This window comes from Panicum virgatum, chromosome 6K (genome assembly GCF_016808335.1).
Source record: "Panicum virgatum strain AP13 chromosome 6K, P.virgatum_v5, whole genome shotgun sequence".
Classification (NCBI taxonomy): domain Eukaryota; kingdom Viridiplantae; phylum Streptophyta; class Magnoliopsida; order Poales; family Poaceae; genus Panicum; species Panicum virgatum.
The window spans coordinates 40,432,981-40,460,283 of record NC_053141.1 but is presented as its reverse complement, the minus strand read 5'-3'; the positions used below and the strand labels follow the sequence as shown (position 1 = coordinate 40,460,283).

The following is a 27,303-nucleotide window of genomic DNA, read 5'->3' as shown; positions in this document are numbered from 1 at the left end:
CGCTAATCACAACCAAATATCAAATTTTGTTCGTCAGTCATTTGTACTGTTATAATATTTCTAAAAACTTTGCATCCACAAACTATTGAAATTTGTCACTCAAATCTAGGAATAGATCGGCTATACTCCAATAGGGCAGATCCAGGGGTTGGGCCGGGTGGGCCCCGGTCCACCATAAGATTTGGCCCAAAGAGCTTTAGACTCTCCATTTTTCATATGTGATTTTATTTATTACTACCAGAAAAATAGCTATTAATTATTTTTTTATATATAGCAATTATAATTGAATCGAGAATATAAAAGGTGAGAAAATAATATCTTTATTAGATTAGATTAGATTGACTTGTTTATTAAAATATTTAAAATTTGTTCTATTCGCCACAATAACAAAAATGTTGCAGCGTAAACAGCCATTTCCCTAATGGCATTGATACACATATAAAGAAAAGGCAACTCATCACTAAGGTTGTCCGCAGTGGGTACTCCAACCCGCTATGTATAGAACATGGAGTAGCCTTTAGCGCAAAAAACTACCGCAGCGGCATACTCCAAACGGTACTGAATCCTTCAGTATGGGCCTCCGCTCGCCAAATCCAGTGTGCGTCGAGGACGAACTGGACGCGCCGATGTGGCGCGAGGCCCGCGACCCGCGCGCCATCCCAACCGAGCGGAGGGAGCTGCGAGCTCCAAGAATGCCCGCCGCGGCCGCCGGGAGAGGGGATGGAGGGACGAGGGCCGGCACGGCGATGGAGGAGGGCCGCTCCGCCCCGCCGTACGCCGCCCCTCCGCTCTGCCCCGCCGCGGCCACCGCAGGGGAGGTGGCCGCCCCTCAGCCCCGCCGCACGCCGCCCCTCCGGTCTGCCCCGCCGCGGCCGCTGGAGGCAAGCCGGTGAGCGGCGTGGCCGGAGACATGCATGGGGGCGACGGCGGGCCTCCTCCGCCCCGTGGGCCGCTCGCCGTCGCCGAGGGTGCACGGCGTGGCTGGAGATCCCCACTTGCATGCCGGCCAGCAGCTCGTCGACGGGGGAGGGAGGAGGAGGGAGGGGCGGCGCCCAGTAGGGGAGGAGGCCTGAGCGGAGCCGGCCGCCACCCCGCGCGGGCTTCCCCGGCGAGCCGCGCCGAGATCTGGCCGAGAGAGGAGGGGAGGGGATCCGGCCGCCGCCATGGGGCGTGCCGTGACGACGAGGCCCGCCAGCCGCCCCTAGCCTATGAGGATGGATGGGGCGGGCACTGGCCCTGCCGAGCTCGAGGCCGCCATGGACGGGCCGAATCAGAGGCGCCACGAGCTCGCCGCTGCGCGTCCTTGCGCCCGGGAGCTCTCCACCAGGAGGGGGCGGGGCCCTGCTCCGCCGCGAGGCCGCCGCCCTGCTCGCCATGCCACCGCGGCCGCCCCTGCTCGCCAGCGGAGGGAGCTCCATGGGGAGCCCGCCGGTGCCATGGCTACGGGCCCGAGCTTGGTCCGCACGCCGGGCCGCGCGAAGGCCACCCCGCCGCGGGCCTCCACCGCTGCCGCCCCTGCTCGAGCTCGCGCCGTCCCGCCATGAGGCCGGCGCAGGTGGCCGGGGACGAGGCGGCCCGCGGGGGCCGCGCCAAGCTCTGCCTACGGCGCCGCAGGGGACCGAGGCCGAGCTCCGCCCGCCCCGCGCCAGGGAGCTGCCGCCAGTGGTGAGGGAGGAGGGAGGTCGCCGCCGCTCCTTGGCCCAACGCAGGGGACGCCGGTGGTGAGAGAGGAGTGTGTGTGGTGGCCGGTGGGAGAGAAAGGGGTTGGGTGGATAAAAAAATCTGTCTCGTGGGTCCCATGTTGTTTAGTTGGTATAGAGAGGAGATATAGAGAATAGATGAGTGCGGAGAAACTAAATATAGAGTAGAGAATCTCGATGACCAGGATGGAATATTTCGTTTAGAGAGTGAATTTGGAGTACCACGAGTGCGGATAGTCTAAGGGCACCACCCGCCATGATTACAGAGAGCAACTCTCTACAGCATGTTCCATGCCATCTATAGGCAATACTGTAATACTATAGTAAACCATCTCAATAGTATCTATGTAGTGTCTATAGCTGCTTTTAATGCTTGCATGTTCATGTATGGCTGACACACCTCATTTTTTGCTATAGCATCTTGTAGATATAGTTCGTCTCTCTCTCATTTAATCGTTTCCACGTAGGATAGATGCTGATATAAATTCTCTTATAGAGAGCAGCTTTCGACCTGATAGACGTGCCCTAACTAGTTGTTCTAGATACCTAAAGATATTCCATATATAGTATCCCGGTCAGTTGATAAAAAAATAATTAGTATGGTTATCCTACTCTCAACGACGGCGTCATCCATCATTAATTTATACAAGCTATCACCTTCACGCTATTGATTATGGACTATGCAAACCTTGGTCTTGTTGGTGGAAAGCTACAAATCCATTTTTTTTGTTTTGAAGTGTAATATACACGACATCCTGACAAATTAACAAGTCACATCAGCATTTATTTTCCACTGATGATGCCTAGAGAAGTCAAGGATGTGCTCTCTCAACTGAGGTGCTGTTTTCCTATGGGTTTTTTAGCCCCTATCACATCAAAAGAAATCTTATCAAATAAAATTTATTTATAAATATTTGTTGATAGATGAGTGCTAATTCGTGAGACGAATTTAATGAGCCTAATTAATCCATGATTGCTACAGTAATGCTACAGTACTATCCGCTAATTATGGATTAATATACCTTATTAGATTTGTCTCGCAGTTTAGCCCAAAGATTCTGCAATTAGTTTTATAATTAGATTTCATTTAATATTTTTAAATACTAAGATTCTTTTTGATGTGATATGCTCTAAAATTTAGCTCCTCAAACCAAATTTAAGAGAGATTCTACGGATGATGTATCTTGGTCTGAAGGAAAAGCTAGCTGCATGCGTATCTGACTGATGACGATCACAATCAACGTTTAATATGGGTGATGATATATTTCAGATGCCTGATTTTTATCTTATTTTCAGGCGACGATCCATAGCCACTGGATCTACATCTGATGGCTTGGACGCAGTTACCACTTGCAAACTCTTCGATCAAGAAGATGAGACCTGCGACCACATTCTTTTCCGGTGCGCTCCTACTCATTGAAGGTTTGGTGGCCGCTCCTGAACAGCCTAGGAATCAGAGGTACATCTGCAGCTGCCGGCATGACCCTACTACAATGGAGGTCTTCGCTGCATGGACGGCTGCCAGTGCATGCCACGCCCCGGAGCGCAAAGGTTTCGACACTCTCTTCGCTTTGGTAACTCGGCACCACTGGAAGGAACGCAACGCTCGTGTGTTACGCTGAGCTACAGCCGAACGCTCTGCTAATAAGCTCCATTCGATAAGAAGGCGAATCTTGGATCACTACCGGAAACTTCGATTTTGCCGTGTGCAAATTCACGGGCACACGGCAAACTATTTGCCGAGTGTGCTCAAGAAAACACACGGCAAAGTCATGGTTTGCCGTGTGCTTTTTTTTAGCACACGGCAAAGAAATTTCGAACATCTTGTGCAGGAAACATGACCATGAACGTGTGTCCGAATGATTTTAAAATTCTAAAAAAATAAATGAAGTCTAAAAATTATGAGATTTGGCAATATCTCATGATATCATGTGTGGAGACTATGGTAAAAATTTGAGTGGATTTCAAAATTTTATCATGTACGATGCTTACAAATGGAAATATCTGCGAAGAATAATGAGAGAGTAGAGAAGGATGCAGTAAGGTTTGGAGTGAAATTTACGATCGAATTTGGATTTGACTTCAAAAATTTTTCTATTACCAATATACAATTTAAATTACATCACTTAAAATTTTGGTTATTTTTCGAAGCCGTTTAATAATTATATTTTATTTTTGCAATTAAATAATTAATTTGAATTTGAGCTTGAAACACATTAGATTATATATTTTTTCTCATAGAATCATCAAATACGAATTGTTGAGTCACTTTGGCAAGGTAAAAATTGTGACAAAGTTATGCAAACATAAAATATTAGAACAAATTGAATGGTACAAAAATTGAAGTTAAAATAAAGTGCTTCGAATGCTTTGCCGTGTGCCAGATCAAGGACACACGGCAAAGCAAGTGTTTGCCGTGTGCCAGATCAAGGCACACGGTGAACAACCAAACTTTGCTGTGTGCCCTAGATCTAGCACACGGCAAAGTTAAATTTAAATTTCGTAAATGACCTTAGATAGAAAAACTACCAAAATAAAAGTTATAGATCTCAAAAATTTATGAAACTTTGTAGTTGACAACTTTTTAATTTGAATTCGTTTAGGGCCTCAAACAAACAATGTACTCTCGGTTTAGTATAATATGTGGGGAAAAATGGAGTATAGACACAAGTGACTGTGTGGTGTAGTGGTAGAGAAGGTTACACGTGAGGGAGAGGTCGTGAGTTCGAATCTTGCCGGCTGCGTGGTGTGCGAAAAATGTTACAACTTGCAATTTAGATGGAATCGGTGTGTGGCTGGCCGGTGGGGTCCTCCCAAATTAAATCTTTTTTGTTTTCTATTTTTAAAATCGGTTTTCTGAAAACTTCTTTGCCGAGTGTTTTTTAGCACTCGGCAAACTATTTGCCGTGTGCCCGATAAATGGCACACGACAAAAAACCTCTTTACCGACGCATGTTTGTCGTGTGCCCACACGGCAAAGGCTTTGCCGTGTGAAAAAGGCCTTTGCCGTGTGTTTTTGGCACACGGCAAACAGACAACCTCCCGTAGTGGATATCGCAACTGGAGCTGCAAAACTAGGTTGTTTGTTTAGTTTGTAATAGGTCCTTTATCTCTTTCTCTCTTTTTTTTTATGAAACAGGAGGGGCAATAGCCCTACTACTGGTATCTCTTTCTTTTCTGACCCAGGCGCTTGCCTAAGCAAGATCTTGGCATGCTCGCTCGTGTTGCCTAACAAACTCTTTTTCTTCTTATTGTAAAGATACACAACTCTGCTGCGTATTCGAGAAAAAAATAGTTAACATCGTTAGCTGCATGATTGATACTTAATTTTCCCGCGGTCTATGTTAATCCATGACGAGCTTGGGGTAATTAATCTTTCGGTGTAAAACAAAAATCCTTGAGAACACAGTAATGATCGACTCGGTGAACGTAATGCCCTGTACCAGCCGTAAACCCGTTCAATACTCACGCGGTGGGTGTGGATGGAAATGTTGGTGTCACTCCATTTCAAAATACAATCCATTTGGCGGCGGTTTCAAAACTCAAGTTTGACTGCTTACAATCTATCTCACGCACGCCTCTATGTTTCTAGCAAGAAAATTACGCTCACAGGACAGAATGTTTGGCGTGGTAAAAACACGGTGGAGTGTTCTGCGAACAACGCAAGGAAAAAAGACTAGAGCAGTAGGAAAACGTCGGAGGCGTGTGGGATGGATCGTATGGTGATTGAGAAAAAAACAAAAACAGAAGATAGCCTCGACCAGTGGAAAAATTCAACTGTCAGAACTAGCTCGAAACCGTAACGTGTAACCCTCAAGAACCAGACAGTCCGACAGAGATGGAGACGGAGCTAGGGGAGCTTCCTCAGCAGGTCACCAGGTGTCCAGGTCAAGCGGCTTGGTTGGTACACACCCGGGTAACATGCGCCATCTGTAAGACTGTTACCGCCGTCTGCCGTTCACAGCGCGGGACTTCCGTCCGGCCGCTTTCCCCGGCGGCGCGGATACGTCCAAGTCCACGTCCACCCTACTACCAACCACCGCAAATGGCGGCGCCCGGCGCGCGGCTAGCTACTATACGTAGCACCCACGCCGCCGGCGACCGGCCGCGCGGCTAGCTACTATACGTAGCACCCACGCCGCCGGCGACCGGCCGCGCGGCCCCGCAAGCGACAAGCCCGCGAGCCCGGCCGGCAAGTGCCCGCGACGGCGACAGGACCCTGCAGGCTCGCTAGCTCGCGTGTTCATGCCCCGGCCCCGCGCGCGTGCTCCTGCTTGATCCAGTCAAACTCCCGTCCGTGCCTTTCCTGTTCGGCAGTTCCGTCGCTGGGTACACGACACGATCGAGTACACGGGCACGACCGCGACTCCGATGGCATGGCACCGCCGGTCGACGGAAATGCCATTTTTTTTAGCAGCTCCGTGTTGTCCCGTTCCTTAGCACTCCAACTCCAACCCCCCCCCCCCCCCCCCCCCAAGTTTACAAGTACAGGCGCTCGTGCACCAGGCCCGTATTTGGGCACGTGCAGGCCGTGCGATCGCACAGGGCCCCCGAATTCGAAGGGCCCCCAAAATATTAAGTATATATTAGATATAGTCATGTAAACACTTTAATTTAGTTGATTGTTTGACCCAATTGTGGCAAAACATGGCCCAAATTGCTCCTAAAAAATAAATCGCCGTAGGCGTATCACTTGCGACTTTTTTTACATGGGTGCTATTTGGGGTCACGTGTGTGATCTCAAATGTACCTGTCACAGCACCCCAACCTCTTCAAGATTTCGTGTTTTGGGCATAAAATCGGCATAATAAACCAGACCCCTCAATGCTTTGTTGCTAGAACAAACTTTTTTTCGGAAAAAAAATTTTTGTTGCCCAAACAATAACAATTGTTCCAGCAACAACAAAAATTCCGGAACAAAAAATAGTTATTGGGTCTTATGTGATGATTTAACTATCAGTCACACGTGTGACTTCTAACATGTGTGCTTTCACACAGCACATTACGCTCGTGTGACTTCTAACATTTATGCTTTCACACAGCATATCGCGCTTGCCGACTGGTATCGCTTGGTATTCATGATCCTTCATTAGGCCACCAGGGCCTCAGTCCATTGTTTCGCACAGGGCCCCCGAATTTACCGGTACGGCCCTGTCGTGCACGGACGAAGCGCAACAGCCAGGGACAAGCGGACAAACGGGTCCTTTTGTAAACCCTGAAGCGCGAGCGATCGAGAGCATCGATCTCCTCGACCTCGAACGAAGGAGCTGATCCCGAGTCTTTGTTTAGCTCCGTGCTTTGTGTTTGTGATTGATCGAGGCCGTGGGCGGGCACGCATGGCGCCGGTGTACGCCGCGGGGCTCGGAGGAGGGAGCGGGCCCGGCGGCCTGACGCTGAGCCCGGTGGCGGAGGAGCGGGCGCTCACCCGCCGCGCGTCCACGCTGTCCACGCCCATGTCGCCGCCGGCGGCGTTCGGGAGCATGGTCACCGTGCTCAGCATCGACGGCGGCGGCGTGCGCGGGGTCATCCCGGGCACCATCCTCGCCTTCCTCGAGGAGAAGCTGCAGGAGATGGACGGGCCGGACGCGAGGGTCGCGGACTACTTCGACATCATCGCCGGGACGAGCACCGGCGGGCTGGTCACCGCCATGCTCACGGCGCCCGACAAGGCGGGCCGCCCGCTCTTCGCCGCCAGGGACATCAACGACTTCTACCTCCAGCACTGCCCCAAGATCTTTCCAGCCTGCTGGTGAGAAGATCCATAATATCCATTCCGACGAACCCTTTAATTTGCTGCGGCCTAGCTCGAAACGGAGCAAAACTCCTGTACTAGTAGCTAGTCGTACACTTGTACTAGATAGCTAGCGTTCGTGTCATCGTCGTCTGACTCGTGAATGTATGGTGCGTGCGTCGTGCAGCGGCGGTCCTCTGGGCCTGTTCAAGAACATGGCGGGCCCCAAGTACGACGGCAAGTACCTCCGCTCCATCGTCCGGGAGCTCCTCGGCGACACCAAGGTCAGCCAGGCGCTCAAGAACGTCGTCATCCCGACCTTCGACATCAAGCTCCTCCAGCCCACCATCTTCTCCAAATACGACGTGCGTGCATCGATCCACAGACAAATTAAGCACATCTCTGTATCCATTCTGTCGTCGCTGCATGTTTGTTTGCTTCTAAATGCATAGCTCACGATGCAAGTGGGTCAGAAATGGGTCAACCAGTGCCTGACCCAAATGACCCATTAAATAATTTTTGGGTTTTGGGTTGACCCAATGCTTGACCCATAAATATAGTGGGCTAACCAATACCTAGACTGGATACGCAGGCAGGCAGCATCGTAGCAGCAGCAGCATTGTCCGGTGGCGAGCGCTTTGCGGAAAGGCCCGAATAGAAACATGTACACGCATACAGGCAACCAACACTGCCACTATTAAATAAATGTAGTAAAATAATTATTATACTTCTTCCGTGAGCACAAGTAACAATTGCAATTTGCAAATCACTGAATGCATCAAATTTCCACGAACCCAAGATATCAATCTCTAGGAATTGTAGTCTGTTGCAGCTCTCTCATCATGCCAAGATCAATACAAACCAGAAAACACTTCGGCTATAAATATCAAATGATTAGAACATCTTTTTTTACATCACAAGCATACTCAGTCCTTGAGAAGGCTCTTGAGAACCTTTCCAGCCGGCGACTTGGGGATCGACTCCACGAACACCACCTTCCGCACCTTCTTGTACGGGGACACCTGCACCATCACAAACTTGAGTAGGGAAAAAACAAAAGACAAAATTCCACAAGCTCTACTCCTACTTCATGCCAGTGATTCGATTCCAATCCCATCGGTCTAGGTATCAGGATGTATCTGACCGAGAATGTGACACGATCAACTACAGCCTACAGGTTTACGACGAATTCATTCACGGTGACCTTACTTGACAAAGTCAGTAACAAACAGATTCCCTAACGCTACCTTAGTTCTCCTATCAGTCGAACCATAAGATTCTAAGGACTAGGCAGGCACAGGACAAAATATGAAGAACACATCCGGAACTAGTAGCTATATTAAAACTCACGATGTCACAGCCACGTCAACAATTCCAGGGTGTTCGATCAAAATTGCTTCCAAGTCAGCTGGAGCTATCTGACGGTCAGGGGAAAAAAAATGGACCATGGAGCACGAGCTTCTTAAAGATAGGTGCTTGCTCACATAGATGACGGATACATAGTTAAACTGGATCAACTAAGCTAGACTGACGAAACTGACCAAACTGAATGAAACGAACAAACTATAAGTTTACTCTGAAAAATAACTCATGAAAACTATAAGCTTATCCAAGATCTGATTTGATGACTTACATTCTCATTGTCACAAGCAATAAATGAAAACTCATGAAAACTGATCAATAAATGATACTCTCACAAAGATTACCAGGAAGCAGCGGCGGATCCAGGAGGGGGGCTAGGGGGGCTCAAGCCCCCCCTAAGCTCCCCTAATTACACGTAAAATACTGTAGCAAAAACATCAAATCACCATTAAATCTTTACACAAATCAACATCTTCATTGTTTCAGCCCCCCCTCGCCTTTCATCCTGCATCCGCCACTGCCAGGAAGGACTGAACACTTTCAGAATGTAAGAGCTTTGGACTGAAATACTGAACATTGAATTGAATACGTACAGGTTAGTGAACAACGCTGCTTACTGCAACAACAAATCAAATCAGGCAGAATGCAGAACAACAGCCACATTAGGGGAAGGGATACTCTGCAAAAACTGAGAGCAAGTACCACCAGTCACTAAAACACTAAACATTAGCCTAGTGCCCTAGTTCATACATCGGACTGAATACTGAACATTACTAGCCTTAGCTTTGGAGGAAGACATGAAGAATGTGTGGGGTTGTGCTCACTGCTCAATAGAAGATATACTCTTCTTAAGAAATGCTGAATCAACAGCTCACAGATTAACAGGAACGACTGAACACAATTTCAGAAATGCAAAAGCTTTGTTGGACTGAAAACACTGAGATATATAACTGAAACTGAAACTGATAGTATGATACTGAACAAACAACCAACCAACTGAAACTGAAACTGATATAAAACTGAAACTGAAACTGATAACACACCTGGTTCTAGTTCATTAGAAAAAAGGCAACTTTAGTTATTTGCTTTATTACTTAAAAAGAAAATTCTCCTTACGTGCTCTCTTCCTAGGATTACAAAACAACGAGCAATTAACAACCAACCAACTCGTGAAACCATCTGAATTTCGCTGGTACGATGTATACACAAAAAAGGTCGTAATTAGGAGAAGAGAGCGAGAGGGCAAGGTAATGCCCTGATGCGTCTCTGTCCCCATGGATCTGTACCAGCAGGCAGGCAACAAACTAAGAATCGGCGATCGGAGGTAGCAGCACCAAACTACCGCCAGCACAGGTAAGGCAAGCCAAGAAGAGATCGGGGGAGGCGAAGGATTGATCCGGAGAGGAACAGACTCACCTCCACGTTAAGCACAGGGTCGATGGGCGTATAGGTTGGGGAGTGCGGCTGATGTAGTCCGGCGACGCCTGCCCACGGGGCACCATCATCGCCATGGCTGCCGCGCTGTGGTGGAAGGTGGCGGCCCGCGGCAGTCGGATCGGCAGCGGCGGCGGAACAGGGCACAGGTGGAGTTGACCTCATGCGGATGAGCGTCGATGGGGTGGTGACGGGCCGCCCGTGCTGCTGTGGTTGCGGCGTCGGTTGCGGGGCGGCAGCAGCGGCGGCGGCGGACGGGTGGTGCGGGAGCCGGCATCGAGTGCGGACTGCGGCATCGACTTGTGCGTAGGAGTGCGGATGACGGGAGCCGGCTCGGGTTACCCAGAGAGCCCAACACTGTTTAACACCAAACTATTGTGGGTCGGCCCAATGGGTTTAAACACCAAACTTTTGACTTTGGGTTTTGGATCATCGGGTCGACCCGTTGAAACCTGCATCGTGATGCATAGCAAATATTATAAATCTAAAAAAGTCAAAGATCTATATTTTAAAACAGAAGGAGTAACGCGACTGCTATTATTTCACACGCCGCAGGCCGTGAAGGATGTCTCCAAGGACGCTCTGCTCTCCGACGTGTGCATCGGCACCTCCGCCGCGCCGACCTACCTCCCGGGGCACCAAATCGAGACCAAGGACAAGGACGGCAAGCCCAGGACCTTCAACCTCATCGATGGCGGCGTCGCCGCAAACAATCCGGTGAGTGGCCGGCTGACCATGCTTTGTGCTAACGGCAGCAACCTGCATATAGATCAACACAAAGAACACGTAGACGAAATAAACCAAGCCGAAATCAAGGCAGATTGGTCGTTGTCATTGTGCAGTGAGGTCCACATTGTCGAACCACAAATGGAGTGTTCAATTTGCTCGTAGACAAACAAACCAAAAATATGCATGGCTGCTGACTTTCTATGAAAGTTGTGACACTGATGATGTGCTAAAAAACTTGACAAAATCGGCAGACGCTGCTGGCGATGACGCACGTGAGCAAGCAGATCCTCCTGGGCAACCAGGACTTCTTCCCCATCAAGCCGGCGGACTACGGCAAGTTCATGGTGCTGTCGCTGGGCACCGGCTCCGCCAAGGTCGAGGAGAAGTTCGACGCGGCGCAGAGCAGCCGGTGGGGCATCCTGGGGTGGCTCTATAAGAAGGGCGCCACGCCCATCATCGACAGCTTCACCCAGGCCAGCTCCGACGTCGTCGACATCCACGCCTCCGTGCTGTTCCAGGCGCTGCGCTCCGAGAAGAGCTACCTCCGGATCCAGGACGACGAGCTCACGGGCGACACCTCCTCCGTCGACGTCGCCACCAGGGAGAACCTGGACCGCCTCGTCGGCGCCGGCAGGGCGCTGCTGAAGAGGCCGGCGTGCAAGGTGAACGTCGAGACCGGCAAGAACGAGCCGGACGGCGACAGGGGCACCAACGAGAAGGAGCTCATCCATTTCGTCAAGATGCTGGTGGATGAGCGCCGGGCCAGGCTCAAGAAGAAGGGCACCCACCCTGCCGCTATGATGAACGTGGATGTATAGGCCGGCCGGGATACTACTTCTGGTAAAAACTTTTGTAGGAAGTAGAAAATATACATGATAGGCTAAGCATGCATGCCCTGTAATCCATTCGTTTAGACTTATGCTATTTATCTGTTGATAGATTATATTTCTTTAGTACCAAATCTGTCAGATTCCTATACGTTTGATTGTGCTTTAGGATTTGTGCTATAACTGTTTACTAGATTGTATGTATTAAAAATCTGACAGATAGAAGGCCAAGTAGCTTGGTGATGGTTGTAAGGCTCTATTTTGGTCAGATAGATGGCTGCATGGTAAATCTTTGATTGACCTGGCTCCTTGCCTTGTTAATGTTGTATGTGGCCGTATCAAGAAAAAGAGAACGGTGGCTGCAGAACAGGCAGTGGATCTCGGACATCACAGGGGCTCTGACTGTCCAGGTCCTTCTTGAGTATCTACAGGTTTGGGATCGGTTGCAAGGAATTCAGCTCCGGGAGAATAAGCCTGACAAGATTTGTTGGAAGTGGACTTTTGATAAAATTTTCTCCACCTCATCCGCTTACTTGGCCTTTTTCATTGGGCAGCACCCAATCGAGGGAGCAAGATTCTTCGTAAAACCCGTGCACTGGCCAAGTGTAAATTTTTTATTTGGCTTGTGCTGCGCTATACTGCACCTTGTCGGAAGAAGCGTGATCTCCAGGATGATGATACTTGTGTGATCTGCGATCAGTCTCCCGAAACAATCGACCATCTGTTGATCGCCTGCCCTTTTTCAAGAGAGGTTTGGTTCAATGTGTTGCGGAATCGGTGACACAAAACTTGCATATGGATCATCTTGCTTCTTGGTGGACTGAGGCATGGAAACATGTTCCCAAGCCCAATAGACATGGTTTTGATTCTTTGGTCGTCTTCAATGTTGGCAGCTTTGGAAGGAGCGTAATGATAGAACTTTCGACCGTCAAGTCTGCATGATAAATAAAGGAATAAGTCCAATTTACCCCCCTGAACTTGTGTAAGAAGTCTAAAATACCCCCCATGAACAACAAAACCAGACATATTGCCCCCTTCAACTCTTAAAACCGTGCAAATCACCCCCTTGCTGTTTTTTACAGTGGTTTTCGATGATGTCAGCATGTGGGTCCCACCTGTCAGCCTCTCTCCCCTCTCCTCTTTTTCCTTTTTCTTCTTTTTTCTTTTTCCCTTTCCCCCTGGCTCTCTCCTCTCCTCATCTTCTTCGCAGGGCCCAGGTGGGGCGGCGCCCCAGCCTACCAGCGGTGGAGCTCCGGCCACGCCCCCAGGCAGGGCGCAGGAGGAGGCGGCGCCCCTACCTCCCGGCGGCGGAGCTCCGGCCACGCCCGCTGGTTGGGCCCAGGGGGGCGGCGGGGCGACGCCCATGCCCCCCGGTGGCGGACCGGGCAGGCTCCGGCCAGGCCCCCTGCAGACAGGGCCGAGGTGGGGCGGCGGGGCGACGCCCCTGCATCCCGGCGGCGGAGCTCCGGCCTTCGGCCGGCCAGGCTCCGGACCCACCCCCAGGAAGGGTCCAGGCGGGGGCGGCGTCCCTGCGTCCCGGCGGCGGAGCTCCGGCCGCTGGCCAGGCAGGCTCGCGGCGCCCTCCGGCCTACGCCTCCAGATCCGGCCCACTGTCGTCGCCTATTGCCACATGGAGAGGCGCGCGGAGCTCCACCATGGCGGGGGCGGAGGCACGCGGCGGCCATGGCGGGGGCGGAGGCTCGCGGCGGCCAGGCGGTGGAGAGGTGATCGGAGAGGAGAGGGGAAAGAGGAGAGGGACTGACGTGTGGGACCCGCATGCTGACGTCAGCAAAACCACCATGAAAACCAGTCAGGGGGTGATTTACCCGGATTTATAAGTTGGGGGTAATATGTCTGGTTTTGTAGTTCAGGGGGGGTATTTTAGACTTCTTGACAAGTTCAGGGGGTAAATTGGACTTGTTCCATAAATAAAGTTGTAGACGGAGTTTTTGATGATATTTCTGCTTGGTTGCTAGCAGGATATAGACATTTATAACTTGTGTCCCTAATCTCTGAAACGGTCGCAGGTCGCGACTTAATGCCAGTGTAATCGTGTCGAGTTTCTTTTTGGGTCGGTTCCTGCTTTAGGAACTTCATTGTCCATGTTGCTTTCCTCTTAATAAAAAACGTGCTCAGGCACGGTTGTGAAAAAAAATTTGACAGATTTCAGCAGATAACTAGACGGGGCACCCTAATTTACGGGCGCCAGGGACATTCGTTCCGCACGGTCGAATTCCAACAGTTTTTTTTCCTTTTCACGTAACTATTTTGTTGTTTTGTATTAAAATTTTTTCAAAGAAAAAATTTCAGGAAAAAATTGAAGAGAAATGGAAAAAATCTGACGAGAAAATTTTGAAAGAGAAACTTGTAAAGAAACTGAAAGAAAAAAACCAAGTATAAAAATTTTGAAAAAGACAAATTTTTAAGAAAAATTTGGCAAAAAATTTTTTTGCATCCAAAACCTAAGAAGAGTTGAAAAAAAGTAAAACCTGGCCGCGCCTCCCCTCCGGCGGCGGGGTCCTGCTGTGCCACGCCTCCCAGCCGGCGCCGCACAACCCCGCCGCGCCGCTCCTCCCCGCCGACAGCACACCTCCTCGCCGCCGCCACGCCTCCTCGGGGCACCGCACCGCGCCACCTTGCCGGCCTCCTATCACCGCTCGCCGCTGGCGCTCCTCGAGCTCTCGCGCGCGACCGTCGCTGGTAACCGCCCCCTGCAGCCACCTCCGGCGTGTCGTCGGGCCCCCCCCCCCGCCTGGAACTATCCAGAGGAAAGAGAAAAATAGGGGAGGGGGAAGGAGAAAAGGAAAAGGGGGAGGAGGAGCCTCGCTGAATAACGTGCGAGTGGGATCGACCATAAGTTTGGGAACTTGCGGTCAACTGTAGATCCAGCATTGGGTAACTAGACACTCCCTTATTCAAAACCTAAAGTAATCAAACAAAATTTGTGATGTTTTCCATTTTTGCCTAATAAAATTTGTGGCAAAATTAAAGAAGAATCATTGTGTGATGTGATATCCTATCGGCCGGTCGCCGATCACCGGGGGCCCAACACACGCGAGGTCCACCTTTATCGATCGATCGAACAGCCCGACCTAAAGGTGGTGGCGACCATCCGTGTGTATAGGTTCCAGGAGGGGACCTGATGCGGCCCGGAACCCGGCCGGCCCGAGTGAGCTACAACGAAGCTAGCCTGCACCACGCTGCCCGGGTTCGTGCTGCGGCATGCATGCATGCCAGCGGCCAGCGCCGACGACTAATGTAACCTCGAGCGGGCAGCACCCAAAAATAATGCAACCCCAGGCAGCTGGGTATCCGTGGGGAGTTTGAAACGCAGCAATCTCATTAACTGCCCAAAGGGACTGATGCAAATCTTCGAGTAATAGCACCGTCCCAATTATTTGATACGCATTGCTTGGGGCAATGCAAGGGCCATGGATGAACAAGGGCAATCAGTCGTTGCGCGTACCCTCGAGCCAGCTTTTTGGTCCCCTGCGCGAGGGCGAGACTGCTTGTGTTGTACTGCGAGTGTCTTGATTATGACATACCCTAAGTACATACATGGCGCTTTCATTCCATCATTGCTGGCTCTTGCTCTTGACTGCTGGCTGTAACAATTTTTGCATATCTCTCAGCTCACTCGTATAGTAGTTAGCTCTTCATTATTAAATACATGACCCACTTGACTCTCTCATAAAGTTTCTTGATTATTGTGTGGAAGCCGGGTGCAAGTTTAAAGCCCGCCTTCTCCTCTTTCTCCTCTCCTCTCTCGCCGAGCCGCCCTCCTCCTGCCCCCTCTGCGCCGCCTCTACTCCCACGCTCCTCCTCGCGCCTCCGCCGCCCCCGACTCCCAGCCGTGGTCCGCGGGCGAGCGAGGTTAGCGGAGCGCTGCCAGCCGTGGTCCGCGGGCGAGCTTTGTGCGCGGGCAGCGCCGCCGCGCCGCTGCGGCCTTGGGCGGGCGAGGTCTGCGGGCAGGCGAGCTCCGCGCGCACCGCGCCTTGGGTGGGCCAGCTCCGCGCGCGAGCAGCGCCGCCCCGCGGGTCTGCTCTGCCCCCCGGTCTCCCACTCCGGCGGCGCCGACCTTGCCTCCTCCTCTACGGCGGTGTGGCCCGTCCCCTGCAGTGGCGCGGCGTGGCGCGCCCCTACTCCCTCTGCGGCGGCGAGGCTGGTCTGGAGCGCGTCGGGGCGAGGCTCGCCGGGGCGGAGCGTGCCGAATCGACTGTGGCGAGAGGGGAGAGGGCGGCGGCACTGCCACCGCGTCGCCCGCGAGGCGGAGGCCGGCGGTGCGGGTGCTGACCAGGGGGAAGGTGCTGTTCCCGGAGGAGGCGCTCGGCTCTGGCTCCGGCTCCGGCCTGGGCCGCGCCACGTGCTCATCGACCATGAAGGAGGCCAAGTCCCCCGACGTGCTCGACCTCGCGCCGGGCACCACCGACTCCGAGGGCCTCTCCGGAGTTTCCTCGCGTCACGCCGGTGGCTCATCAAGACGCAGCAGAGCATGAAGCTCAAGGGCGTCACGGCGTTCCGCGAGAAATCAGGGGAGAAGAGCAGCGGAGGTGGAGGCGCAAAGATCGCGCCTTTGATCGACGAGGAGGCCGTCGGCGACTTCTTCGTCGAGGTGGATGCCGGCCGCGGACATCGGCGGGAGGAGGGGAGGGGGCGGCGGCACCTCCACCGCGTCGGCCGCGGACAACGGCGGGAGGAGGGGAGGGGGCGGCGGCGCCGCCACCGCGTCGGCCGCGTACACCGGCGGGAGGAGGGGATGGGGCGGACACCGCGCGCCTCCTACGGCCCACCGCCGGCAGCAGATGGAGCAGAAGAGTAGGGGAGGGGGCGATGCCGGCGGCAGCTGCAGCAGAGGGATGGGGTGGCGACGGGATTTTACGTCCGCGCTGTTGGAGGCTGGATTTTGTGCGTGCGTGAGGCAAACACTGTGAGCAATGCAAACTCACAAATGCCTCTTGTGTTTTGCTTTACGTTATTGGAGTCAGTCTTACTGATGCATAATAGGAGTATGTCCCATCACAACTTATGGAAAGCAATCTTGCAACGTGGAAACAGTGCTGAAGTTGGCCGAGCAAAGGAGCACATGTCAACATATACAGTAACTTACGTACGAAAAATCTGTAAAGTTTAATCAGAACAGTGATCACGTACCATACTACTAGCTAGTAGCTACACGGACTATTATTCGAGCGAACAGTGATCAGTGTACACTAAACAATCTCACTCCGGTTACTTGCATTGATCGACCCAATTCATCACACCAATGCATTGCAATTTGCAAAATAATTAACTTATATATGTAGCTTGCATATATTTATATACAGCTGTCTTCACACACAGGTACGTATATGTACACGTACATGCACCCACAAAGAAGCAAGAGTATATGTATAGATACGTACTGCTGCGCATGCGAATCCATTCTGCTGATCACTTGTTCCTCACAAAGAAGATGCTTAGCTCCGGCGCGCTATCGCCGCCGTGGGTGGCATCGCCGCCGTCGTCGGGGTTGATCATGTAGAACGCCTCCGAGTCCCTGGACCCGACGACGCGCTGCACGCGGGCGCGCATGTAGGTGAGCTCGCCGTCGGGGCCGCCCGCCCTGCCGTCGGGCGGCGGCGGGAGCACCCCGGCGCCCATGGACACGCCGCGGAGCAGGCGCAGGACGTGGCGCTCGTCGTCGGACGGGTCCCTGCGGCGGATGGCGTGCCCGGCGCTGCGCCCGTTGCAGTAGACCGCCCAGACGTGCTCCTCCAGCAGCGGGCGCCGGCGCCGCGCGGCGGCGGCGACGCCGCGCGCCGTGTCGCTCTCCAGCGCCAGCCGGACGGTGCCCGTGGCCATCTCCCGGTGCAGCGCGGCGGCCAGCATGGGCAGCTCGATGAGGAACGCCGGCGGGGACCGCGTGTCCTCGTGGATGGCCAGGCTGAGCCGCCCGCGCCGGTGCCCGAACAGCGTCACCGTCGGCGCGTTGTCCGCCAGGAGGGCCCGGCCGCCGCTCTTGTGCCGCCCCAGCATGGCCGCCATCTTGCACCCCGTGGTGAGCACCGGCAGGAGCCTGAACATCTTGAAGAGCCCCAGGGCGCCGCCGCCGGCCCCGGCCCCGGCCCCCGACAGCTTCGCCCGCCGCTCATCGGTGGTGGTGGACGACGACGGCCGGAGCAGCGACCGCAGCGCCGCCGGGCTGTAGTCGATGAGAGATGGCATCGGCTTCGATTGGTCGTCGATCCCCGCGGATCTGGTGCAGCTGAGCTGATGATAGCTGCAGCTAGCTTTCCTCCGATCGATGGAGCCCCGGACCACGGGCAAGGAGGAAGTCGATCGGGCACCTCTTTATTTATGTGCTGGTGGTGATGATCGTTTGGTGGTCGATCGTTTCGATTCTGCGCTCTTTGGGCTGATCTGAAATGGACTGCGCATGTTCTGGGCTTGCTGAGGTGATGTCTGGGTTTCGCAGTACCTGCAGGCTAGTCAACTGCTGCAGTGCAAGGACGGGTGTTCATCAGCAGCCATGAAAGAGTGGTACGGCCCAATGCTTTCATACTTTCCCGGGTTGCTTTTGTTGTGACAAGTGATGGTACTAGTGGAATGCGTGGCTTTGCGCTTCAGGTCAAGGGAGGCGTTAAAAAACTTAAAACTCTGTACTGCAAAAACTTAAAACATTGCCGTGTTCGCTGGTGCATGAATGCACGCACATCGTGCAGCGAGTAGAGTTTTTTTTAAGGGAGTGCAGGGAATAGAGTTAATTGTATTTTTTTAGATTATACAGTACAACTAAGACACTTATAACACACATACTCACACCCCTATGAATACACGTATACAAATTCTATCTCTATGAACATCTTCGAAGACTGAGCCGGCAAATCCTCGAGATTGACGAAGTCACCATAGACGCCTCGCTGTCGATGGGAACGTCACCTACCACTAAATGCACAGTACCATTAAATCCCAGAATATTCACTTCTATGAAAAATCGAACCCAGACCTTAGGTACTACCGAGACTCTTATAACCACTGGACTACGTGGCTTTGGCAAGTGAATTGTAACTGTATGGACGGTACCAAGTGCGGACCAATCCCAACAGCGCGGCCCAAGGCAATCTCAGTCGGGCCGGACTTTGCCAAACATATGGCCCATCTACTGAGTCGGGCTCGGCATAAAAACCAGCCCGGCCCGGCCGCGCTGTCACCCGGCCAACCGCGCAACAAATGGGCCCATCTGAGTCCCTTCCGATCACGTGACGGCTCGGCGGAGTCGTGCGTGCCCGGCGTGCCCCGGAATCCCCGGATATGCTCTGCCGCCTCCCAACGAGCTCGCTTCTGCCGCCGCCGCCCGCGCCCTCGATCGCGTCCCTCGCCGCCTCCCGCCCCTCTCCGGCCTCCGCCGTCGCCGCGTCCCGCCCTCCAGCACCCGCGATTTTTCCGCAGACCCGCCGGGCCAGCGCCCCGGAAGCGGCTCCGGGGATGTCGGCCTCCGCTTCCAGCGCCGCGGGGTACCCCGCCGCAGGCGGCGACTTCACGGAGGTCGTGATCGTGCGGCACGGGGAGACGTCATGGAACGCCACGCGCATCATACAGGTGCCGCCTGCTTTTTCCTCCCTCGCCCATCGCATCGGCCTTGAATCCTCGCTGCTGGCTTGAACTGAAACCTAAGGCGATGGAGGAATCGTCTAGGACCTAAGTGCATTAGATTTCCATGTTTGGATTAGTGGTTCGTCCAATCGTCCTATGCTGCTGGGGTAGGGATTAGTCAGTTTTGGGGGGTCGATGTTGAGGGGACAACAAATGATTAGACTGCATATCTGTCAGACTGTTACTAGTATCGCCTTGATTAGTTGATTTTGATCTAGTCGTGTGGCCAATTAAGATATTTTGTCAACTAGCTAAAGGGATGTTGGATGATTCCCTGCTTCCACTGCATATAGTACGGTTCAAAAATCAGTAGTGCTTCTGTGCCTGTTGAGACTTGGAAGCACATTGACAACCTTTGCCTAACAGCGTTTAGTTTTTTTTTTAATTTTCAGTCTGAAACTAGTGATGTGATTATTCAGGTGGTTGTGTCTTCAGTCTCAACTCTATCTCTAAAAAACATTTCAACTCCAATATAATCAGAGCAATGTGTTTGCTTGTTATGACATAGGAGTATTAACATGCCTCATGTGATATGTCTAAGGAAATCGATAATGTTTGCCAGCGCGTGCTTTGCTACATTTATTTGCTAGGCCTTGGGGATAAGTTTTCTTATTTCTGCTCTTGGAGTACCTTGAGTTTATCTGAAAGATGATGGGCAGTACTGCAGTACATAGCATTACTAACACATTAATACAAATCAAACGAAAGACAATGGCCCTGTTTCATAACTTGAATGTTTGCATGATGGAATGGAATGCACAATTTTTTCCCCCGTACCATAACCAGCTAGTTATCATCACAAACCTCATATCTTGTCTTACATCAGGAAATTATAACTTGCTAAACCATGTATTGTTCAGTTTTCCAAAAAAAAACCTGTATTTTTTAAATAACATTCCTTTTTAGTTACTTTATACTGGTATCATATCTGAAATCCTGCACCAGGGACACATGGATGCAGAGCTGAATGATATTGGAAGGCAGCAAGCTGTCGCGGTATGGTATGACATATACTGATTTTCGCTAGACATTTGTAGTAGCAATTCTTATGTGGAATTTTATTGAAAAGGTCGCTCATCGGCTTTCTAGAGAAGCGAAAGCAGCTGCTGTATACTCATCTGATCTAAAGCGAGCAGCAGAGACTGCGCAAACAATTGCAAGAATCTGCAATCTACCAAATGTATGCGTATTCTATTCATCCCTGCTTATGTTGCGTGGATATTTCAGCATGATTCATTTTTTCTGTGTTTGGAAGTATACTGCTCGTAGATGGTTCAATTATTTGTAATAAAATTCTTAATATATGCTTAATCGTCCAGGTTGTGTTCGATCCAGCATTGAGAGAAAGACACATTGGAGATCTACAGGGCATGAAGTTTCAAGATGCTGCTACAGAGAAGCCAGAGGCTTACAAAGCTTTTGTGTCCCACAAGAGAAACCAACCAATTCCTGTAAGTGTTATAGCCTAATGACAAGTATTATGCTTACCAATGGCCTTGTTTGGTTCTCACTAGTGTTTCTAGTGCACACAAGCCGAGAAAGAAATCTCACATGCATGGAGTACTAAATGAAGTCTATTTGCAAAACCTTTTTAGGGATGGGTATAACTTTTCGCGACGAATCTAATGATGGTAATTAATCAATGATTGGCTACAGTGATGCTACAGTAATCATCCTCTAATCACGCGGTCAAAGGCCTCATTAGATTCTTCAAGGTTTCTAGCATAGGGCTTTGGAGTTGGTTTTGTAAACTGGCTTTGTTTAATACCATAATTGGCGGTCAAAGTTTCCTAGTACTCACTAGCGTAGAAAAACAAACAGGGCCAATGTTGCTCATGCTAAAATGCTGTACGTGTACCAGTGATAGTAAGGATCTTCTGAAGCATAGATGAATAAACTATGTGCATTAAATGGCTCAACAAGTCAAACTGTGGAACATTGAGTGATTTTGCACAAGCAAATTGTGTGTGCCTACTATAATATGGTCCTATCGGAATAAAATCAACATTCTGTATCCTATCACAGGCTTTATTGGTAGATCTATTGACAACTTGAACTGATGAAAAGCTCAGTATGCCAATCTAGTCTGTCCTCATTGTTTATAAATCCAGACAGTTCAATCATTACACAAGCAATAACCAATAAAGTTCAAAAAACACTTAATGGTGCAGATAAAAAAAGCACATATTGGTGGAAACTGTTTGGCTATGCTGTATGCCTGTATCTAGAAATAAAGAGCTTCAGGGATTATCACATTTGATTTCAAGTTTTTCTTTAACTTGATCTATACATAGTTCATTGCTATATATTCTATTATGGATTGTTTCCTGAGTCCTTAAGTTTGTTTCTCAGGGTGGTGGAGAGAGTCTTGATCAACTGTCAGAACGATGTGTGTCCTGCTTGTACAATATTGTTGAGAAACACAAAGGTAAATAGTGAGCTTCATTCTTTCGACTGCTCCTTGTTGTGACCAGCTCTTCATTACATATTCAGGTTACTGATATTTTCACAGACATGATTACTTGGATTGTGTTAGACATGTCACATCGATTCCATTTAAGATGATGGTTCACCTACAATTGCATGCGACATGCCGATTTACCTACGAGCTGACGATGAGTTTTCTGTTGACAGGCGAGCGAGTGATCGTGGTCTCTCACGGCGGCACCATCAGGGAACTCTACCGGCACGCCAGCCCCACGAGGCCGCTCCACGGTAAGATCCACAACACGTCGGTGAGCGTGATCCTCGTGTCCGGCACCACCGGCCGCTGCATCGTCAAGACGTGCGGCGACATCAGTCACCTTCAGGAGGCCGGCGCCGGCGTCCTGGAGAACGCCTTCGGCGGCGATAAGAACTCGGCCTGATTGCTCCGGATCCAGGACCATCGTGTACTTAAGCCGCAGCATTTATCACGTGCGGGGACGTCAGTCCTCTCAACTGTACCAATCATCCTGTTCCTATCATGTTGGCCGGGCGATTGATGGCGCCCGATTCGGGAACGCGAGGGAATAGTTTTTGGTTGCTAGACTTTTTATGCCTGTGGATCGGAGACGGTCTGCGTTCCTCGCTGCGGTGCCGCCTCCTTCGCATGTGGATCGGAGACGGTCTGCGTTCGCGCATGCTCGGCCTCATCACCCAGTTCCGGCTGCTGTTCGAGCACAGGGGGTGGCGTTCCATCGCTCGGGTCGCAGCGGCGCGGATGCATAGCGGCGAGTCCCTGTCGGATGTGGGGGCGCCCGCCGATCGAAGCCATTTCCAGCTAACCGAGCGGCGATGACAGGTCGCGCCCGTCCCTTTCGTCCAAAAGGACCCCGTGATTGCAGCCGTGTACTGGCTAACCACTCGGAGCGCGGCGGCCACAATGCTGACGGCACAATGCAAACGCGTGCCGTAACGGACGACGCTCTCTTCCAGCCTCGGAGCATTCGTGCGACCTACCTGTACAAACAACGACGACCACCGCTGCCATGTCAGCTCGAGTCTTGGGGGACATCTTGCCAGCACGTGTTGATTTACAGTAGAGATGGACGCATGTCTGTACATGTACAAGTTCAGAATCATATATGCAGGTATGTAGCTAGCAATCATACGCATAGATCAGGCGATCAGCTCACACACCGGGACAGGAGGGGGCGCGCGGCGACGACGTCGCGCGCGTCGCTTTCGGCCGCAATCTCCCTGCGCACCGAACCCGCGGCCGCCGGGGGGGCATCACACTAGGAAAGCTAGTACTAGCTAGGCGAGCGGCGCGGACGTGCGACGCGGAACGGGGACACGATTCCCGCGCCGCAGCCGCGCACGCGCAACGCGACGACGATGGGTACAGTAGGACGGGGACGGCGGGGCCGGAGTGGGTCTCTCTCTCTGACTCTGACTCTGCCTCTGCCTCTGACTCTCTCCCCTGCTCGGAAATTCCACGGGGCCACACGACAGTCGGTCACAGAGTGCGCGGCAGCTGCTGCTAGCTCGATCGGCCGTCGCTGCTACTACTAGCAGCTTGCTACATGAAGGTCGACGACGGCGATCGGATGTCCAGCTCCTGCGTCCACGCGCTCTTGTCCTGGGCGTGGACGTGCCAGTAGCTCTGCGCCACCGCATCCGGGTCCGCGCCCGCCGCCGCCGCCGACACCGGGTCGCCGGCGGCGCCGGCCCTGCTGCTCCTCGGCGACCTGACCAAATGACAAGACGAGGAAGATCAGCGTTCCTGCGGCCATCAGTATACGAGCAACGCATCTCACTGCCAGGTACTCCGTAATAAATTCGTCGTTGCTAGGCTAGGCGACCGTTTCATGGCGCGCTGGTTGGTGATCCGGCAGGCTACGCGCGCACGTGGACCGCGGCACGTCCGTGTCTCAGCGGCAGAGAGTTCAGTCGCGCGGAAAAGCTTGAGCCTTACGCCTACGCACGTCCCCCTCGCGCTGACTCATCGCTCGTCGGTCGCCGGGGACCGAAAGCTCCGACGGCCGCGCGCGCCATGTGGCGCGACGCGCGGCGACGCCTCGCGGCCTCCTCCGCCGGGAAAGCGGCGCGCACATAGAAAATCGCGGCAGCCTTTGGCTTTCCGGGGGGCGGGGGGAGTACGTGGCGAGCCCGGGGTCTCCGTCCGCGGGCCGCCGGGGGAAAAAGGGCTCGGGCGCGCGACGTGCCCGGCGGCGGCGGGCGCCATGTGCCGGGGCCACCGATGAAAGCTTTCGCCGGTGAACCGGAGGCCTACACGTACCGGCGGAATATCTAAAGATGCACTGGCCATCGGGAGAGATGTACTATCTCACAACGGCTAGAGTGCAAAACCGTTGCTAATGCCTCTTTGCACGGAATAGACATCGGCCAAATATCTCGTCAACTAGGTTGAGTTTGCTGAGGTTCAGCGGTCGTACACATCCGCGCGGGCACCGTTTGGGGAGTGGATTCTGGCACATTAAGTTTCTTTTTGTTTGTCTTTGCTGAAAATGGCCTCCGGGCGGATCAGATCTACACGCTGGGATACCGCTTGGACCACTTCCTGACTAGCGGGGAGGCAGCGATGGTAGATGGAATTCAGAGCTCTCGAAACTGTGGCGCCCCTTCCCTCTCCCTCATCATTGTCTCTCACAGCTCAGCAGGGGCAAGAACAATACATTCCCTGCCTACTTGGCATCTCCTGGGCCAGATTTTCTCAGCTCCCTAGTCGCTAGTCTGAATTCTGGGAACAGAAATGTGCATGTACTTGCAGATGGATCGGAGCAGCTGAGATGTTTTGTTTTGCTCTGTACGGGAGTTTTTGTTTTCTTTTTTTCGTTACGAGATCGAAGGACGACGCGCGAATCGGAACGGATTGACAATGATGAATGGATCGATCAATGCGAGGAAGGAGCTAGCTCTGGATCACTGACCTCCTCTCGCCGATGACGCCGTCGATGATCACGTGCGCAATGTGCACGCCGGCCGGCTGGAACTCCCTGGCCAGCGACTGGGACAGACCCCGGAGGGCAAACTTGCCGCAGCCTGCACGCGTTCGTTCGTCCCAAGAATCAGCTTTAGCGACAGAAGCAAAGCAACGAGTTGGATCGCGGTTTGCCGGCCGGCCAGCAGCAGAAGCGCCTCGCCGGCCGGCCACTTACTGAGATCGGAGTAGCCGGCGAAGCCGGTGACGGACGCCGAGGAGCCCGTGAAGATGATGGTGCCCCTGCCCCGCTCCACCATCCCCGGGATGACCTGCCGACAACCGGGGAGAGATCGAAGTTGAGGTCAACTGGTCAAGAACTCAAGATCGATCGAGTGGACGAAATGGAAGGGAAGGCGGCGTGGCGTGTCGTGCCTGCTGCGCGCAGTGGAAGGCCCCCGCGGCGGAGACGGCGAGAGAGCGGTGGAAGGCGTCGGGCGTGACGGCGAGGAAGGGCGTGGGGCGCGGCGCGGCGGCGGCGTCGGCGTCGGGCGGCTCGCAGGCGTTGTAGACGAGCACCTCGACGGAGCCGAGGGAGAGCACGCCCTCGAAGGCCTCGCGCACGGACCGGGCGTCGGCGCAGTCCACCCGGAGCGCGAACACCTGCCCCTTGACCTCCTGCGCGATCTCCTCCGCCAGCTGCGACAGCTTCTCTGCACGCGCCAACAAGAACGCCGTCACTTGCCTTGCTGCGTGTGCTCCATGGAGCCGGCAAAGAAAGAGCAGCTGAAGAGAAGCCAGGGAGGATGAAGGCAGAGGCAGGGACGTGCCGAGGTCGCGGGAGAGGATGGCGATGGTGTAGCCCTCGGAGGCGAACTTGCGCGCCACCGCCGAGCCCAGCCGGGGCCCGACGCCCACCACGGCGGCGATGCCCCTCGACGAGTTGGAGCCCGACACTGACCTCATCATATGGGGAGAGAGAGAGAGAGAGAGAGAGAGAGAGAGAGAGAGAGAGAGAGAGAGCGAGGCTCAAGCGCAACTTGGCGAGACAGCAAGCAGCTCCCCGTGTCCAGCAGCTTTGAACTGCGAGTCGTTGGGTGTGGACTTTGGACACAAGATGATGGCTTGTCCCCCTCGGTATCTCCGGCGCCTTTTAACGGCGCGCCGGAGCACCGAACCAGCAGCCCAAAACAATGGCGTCTGGTAAAGAAGAGAGGAGGAGAATCTGGCTAGCGCTGGCCTGGCCGCCTGCCCTGCCCTGCCCTGCTCGACCAGAGAGATCTCAAGCACAGTGCTGAGCTGCCCGCTCCTCCCGGCCCCCCTGCCGATTCGGGCACCGCCCTGCTGTACCCCGCGAAGTACAACTCATGCTGACGAGATGCGTCGCGGCGCCGTGCATCAGTGCATGGACCATCATATCTCCTCCGACTGGCGTTATCCGTTCCGCCATTTGTTTTCTCGACCAACAGCCAACAGCTTGGACCACAGTAAACTCTAGTATCCGCAAGGAGCAAGTGTGGTTTCCTTGTCCTCGCAAAAAAAAAGCAGGGTATGGTTATGGTTCGGCAGTTCGGCCTGTTTGGCGCAGCGCGGCTCGGCTCCGGCTCCCGTATCGGGAGAAGCTCCTCTGCAGTCGACTTTACAGTGACTTTATCACCGACATGTGGGGTTATGCGCCATCAGGCCCACATGTCAGTGGCAAAGTCACTGCCTTCGTGACCGTAGAGGATCTCGAACTTTCCGCATGCACGAATCGGACTCGGAGGAGCCACAATTTGTATAGCTCCACCGACTTCCTCCTGGGTGGTTGTAGTATAAAAACGGCTCCAGCTCCAAGTGGACTTCCGGCCTTGAAGCCATCTTGTATTTGAGCATTTGGCGGAGGTTTACCTGAAGCCGATGGTGCGGCGGTTGTGGAAGCCCCGCCAAAACAGAGCCTTCTTCCTCGTGTGGTCCTGGACACATCACATCAGCAGTTCAGCACAGCCTTTACACCCAGAAATAAAACGATTTGCTGGTGTTCAGCTGGCTGAAAACAGAAAGCTTTGTTCGGTCAAAGAAAGGCCTCACACCCTCCTCCTCTAAGCGCTAGGTAGTTAGTACTCCTACAGTCATACGTGGGTTGAATGTGAGCATGCATTTCTCAACCTGTAAACCAAACACCATTCTGCCATCACTTTTCTTCTGACTTGGATCGCCTTCAATGACATTGTTGTTGTTAGCTAGTGTTTTCTTATCTTGTACTACCTCCGTCCTAGAATATTTTTCGAATATGCAGAAGAGGTGTGCATCACTATATTATATTAAGAACAAAAAAATATTTACAAGATGATTTTTTACAAAGGCCCCTCGGCTCTTTTCAAAAAACAAAAGCCCCTCGGCATCGCCAGAATTGGAATTAAAGTTCCGAATAACAACGACCTCCGTTTTAGGATATAGCCGTTTTCTATTCAAAAGTATTTTGAAGATATTATTAGTCAAAGATAAAAATATTTTATTTTAAAAAGTCTAAAAGTTATTATA

At 52.7% G+C, this 27,303-nt stretch overlaps 4 protein-coding genes and 1 long non-coding RNA gene across 6 annotated transcripts; 2 read left to right on the top strand and 3 right to left on the bottom strand.

The window, feature by feature from the left end:
• Window positions 1–6,893: 6,893 nt before the first annotated feature.
• LOC120712644 (patatin-like protein 2) lies at window positions 6,894–11,941 on the top strand. Its single transcript, XM_039998483.1, has 4 exons — window positions 6,894–7,449; window positions 7,619–7,796; window positions 10,783–10,944; window positions 11,208–11,941. The coding sequence occupies exons 1-4, from the start codon at window positions 7,037–7,039 to the stop codon at window positions 11,772–11,774; spliced, it is 1,320 nt and encodes a 439-aa protein (XP_039854417.1). The 5' UTR covers window positions 6,894–7,036; the 3' UTR covers window positions 11,775–11,941.
• Window positions 8,129–10,547, bottom strand: LOC120712645. Of its 2 annotated transcripts, none has more exons than XR_005690967.1 (3): window positions 10,210–10,547; window positions 9,138–9,310; window positions 8,129–8,453 (listed from the first exon to the last, which is right to left on the bottom strand). It is a non-coding gene; the product is annotated as an uncharacterized LOC120712645 (long non-coding RNA). The 2 variants fall into 2 exon arrangements; XR_005690968.1 differs by lacking the exon at window positions 10,210–10,547 and adding an exon at window positions 9,387–10,202.
• A 5,110-nt stretch (window positions 11,942–17,051) lies between the features above and the next one.
• On the bottom strand, window positions 17,052–18,335 carry LOC120712643 (protein MIZU-KUSSEI 1-like). The gene has a single exon (XM_039998482.1). It carries the CDS (start codon window positions 17,985–17,987, stop codon window positions 17,214–17,216), a length of 774 nt encoding a protein of 257 aa, XP_039854416.1. The 5' UTR covers window positions 17,988–18,335; the 3' UTR covers window positions 17,052–17,213.
• A 689-nt stretch (window positions 18,336–19,024) lies between these two features.
• On the top strand, window positions 19,025–22,452 carry LOC120712640 (phosphoglycerate mutase-like protein 4). The gene is made up of 6 exons (XM_039998480.1): window positions 19,025–19,361; window positions 20,361–20,411; window positions 20,485–20,595; window positions 20,735–20,866; window positions 21,768–21,843; window positions 22,050–22,452. The coding sequence occupies exons 1-6, from the start codon at window positions 19,074–19,076 to the stop codon at window positions 22,280–22,282; spliced, it is 891 nt and encodes a 296-aa protein (XP_039854414.1). The 5' UTR covers window positions 19,025–19,073; the 3' UTR covers window positions 22,283–22,452.
• A 588-nt stretch (window positions 22,453–23,040) lies between these two features.
• Window positions 23,041–26,135, bottom strand: LOC120712641 (uncharacterized oxidoreductase YoxD-like). The gene is made up of 5 exons (XM_039998481.1): window positions 25,611–26,135; window positions 25,216–25,493; window positions 25,019–25,112; window positions 24,791–24,902; window positions 23,041–23,587 (listed from the first exon to the last, which is right to left on the bottom strand). The coding sequence occupies exons 1-5, from the start codon at window positions 25,747–25,749 to the stop codon at window positions 23,419–23,421; spliced, it is 792 nt and encodes a 263-aa protein (XP_039854415.1). The 5' UTR covers window positions 25,750–26,135; the 3' UTR covers window positions 23,041–23,418.
• Between the last annotated feature and the right edge of the window lie 1,168 nt (window positions 26,136–27,303).

Bases quoted from the DNA above. Each gene is read 5' to 3' on its own strand.
- LOC120712640 (XM_039998480.1), top strand. From the start codon at position 19,074: ATGCTCTGCCGCCTCCCAACGAGCTCGCTTCTGCCGCCGCCGCCCGCG. The intron at 20,596-20,734 runs GTATGCGTATTC...TTAATCGTCCAG, and splicing joins GAATCTGCAATCTACCAAAT to GTTGTGTTCGATCCAGCATT. The intron at 20,867-21,767 runs GTAAGTGTTATA...TTTGTTTCTCAG, and splicing joins AGAGAAACCAACCAATTCCT to GGTGGTGGAGAGAGTCTTGA.
- LOC120712641 (XM_039998481.1), bottom strand. From the start codon at position 25,749: ATGATGAGGTCAGTGTCGGGCTCCAACTCGTCGAGGGGCATCGCCGCC. The intron at 25,113-25,215 runs GCACGACACGCC...GGTTGTCGGCAG, and splicing joins CCTTCCACTGCGCGCAGCAG to GTCATCCCGGGGATGGTGGA. The intron at 23,588-24,790 runs GTCAGTGATCCA...TCATTTGGTCAG, and splicing joins GGCGTCATCGGCGAGAGGAG to GTCGCCGAGGAGCAGCAGGG.
- LOC120712644 (XM_039998483.1), top strand. From the start codon at position 7,037: ATGGCGCCGGTGTACGCCGCGGGGCTCGGAGGAGGGAGCGGGCCCGGC. The intron at 7,450-7,618 runs GTGAGAAGATCC...TGCGTCGTGCAG, and splicing joins AAGATCTTTCCAGCCTGCTG to CGGCGGTCCTCTGGGCCTGT. The intron at 10,945-11,207 runs GTGAGTGGCCGG...CAAAATCGGCAG, and splicing joins GCGTCGCCGCAAACAATCCG to ACGCTGCTGGCGATGACGCA.
- LOC120712643 (XM_039998482.1), bottom strand. From the start codon at position 17,987: ATGCCATCTCTCATCGACTACAGCCCGGCGGCGCTGCGGTCGCTGCTC.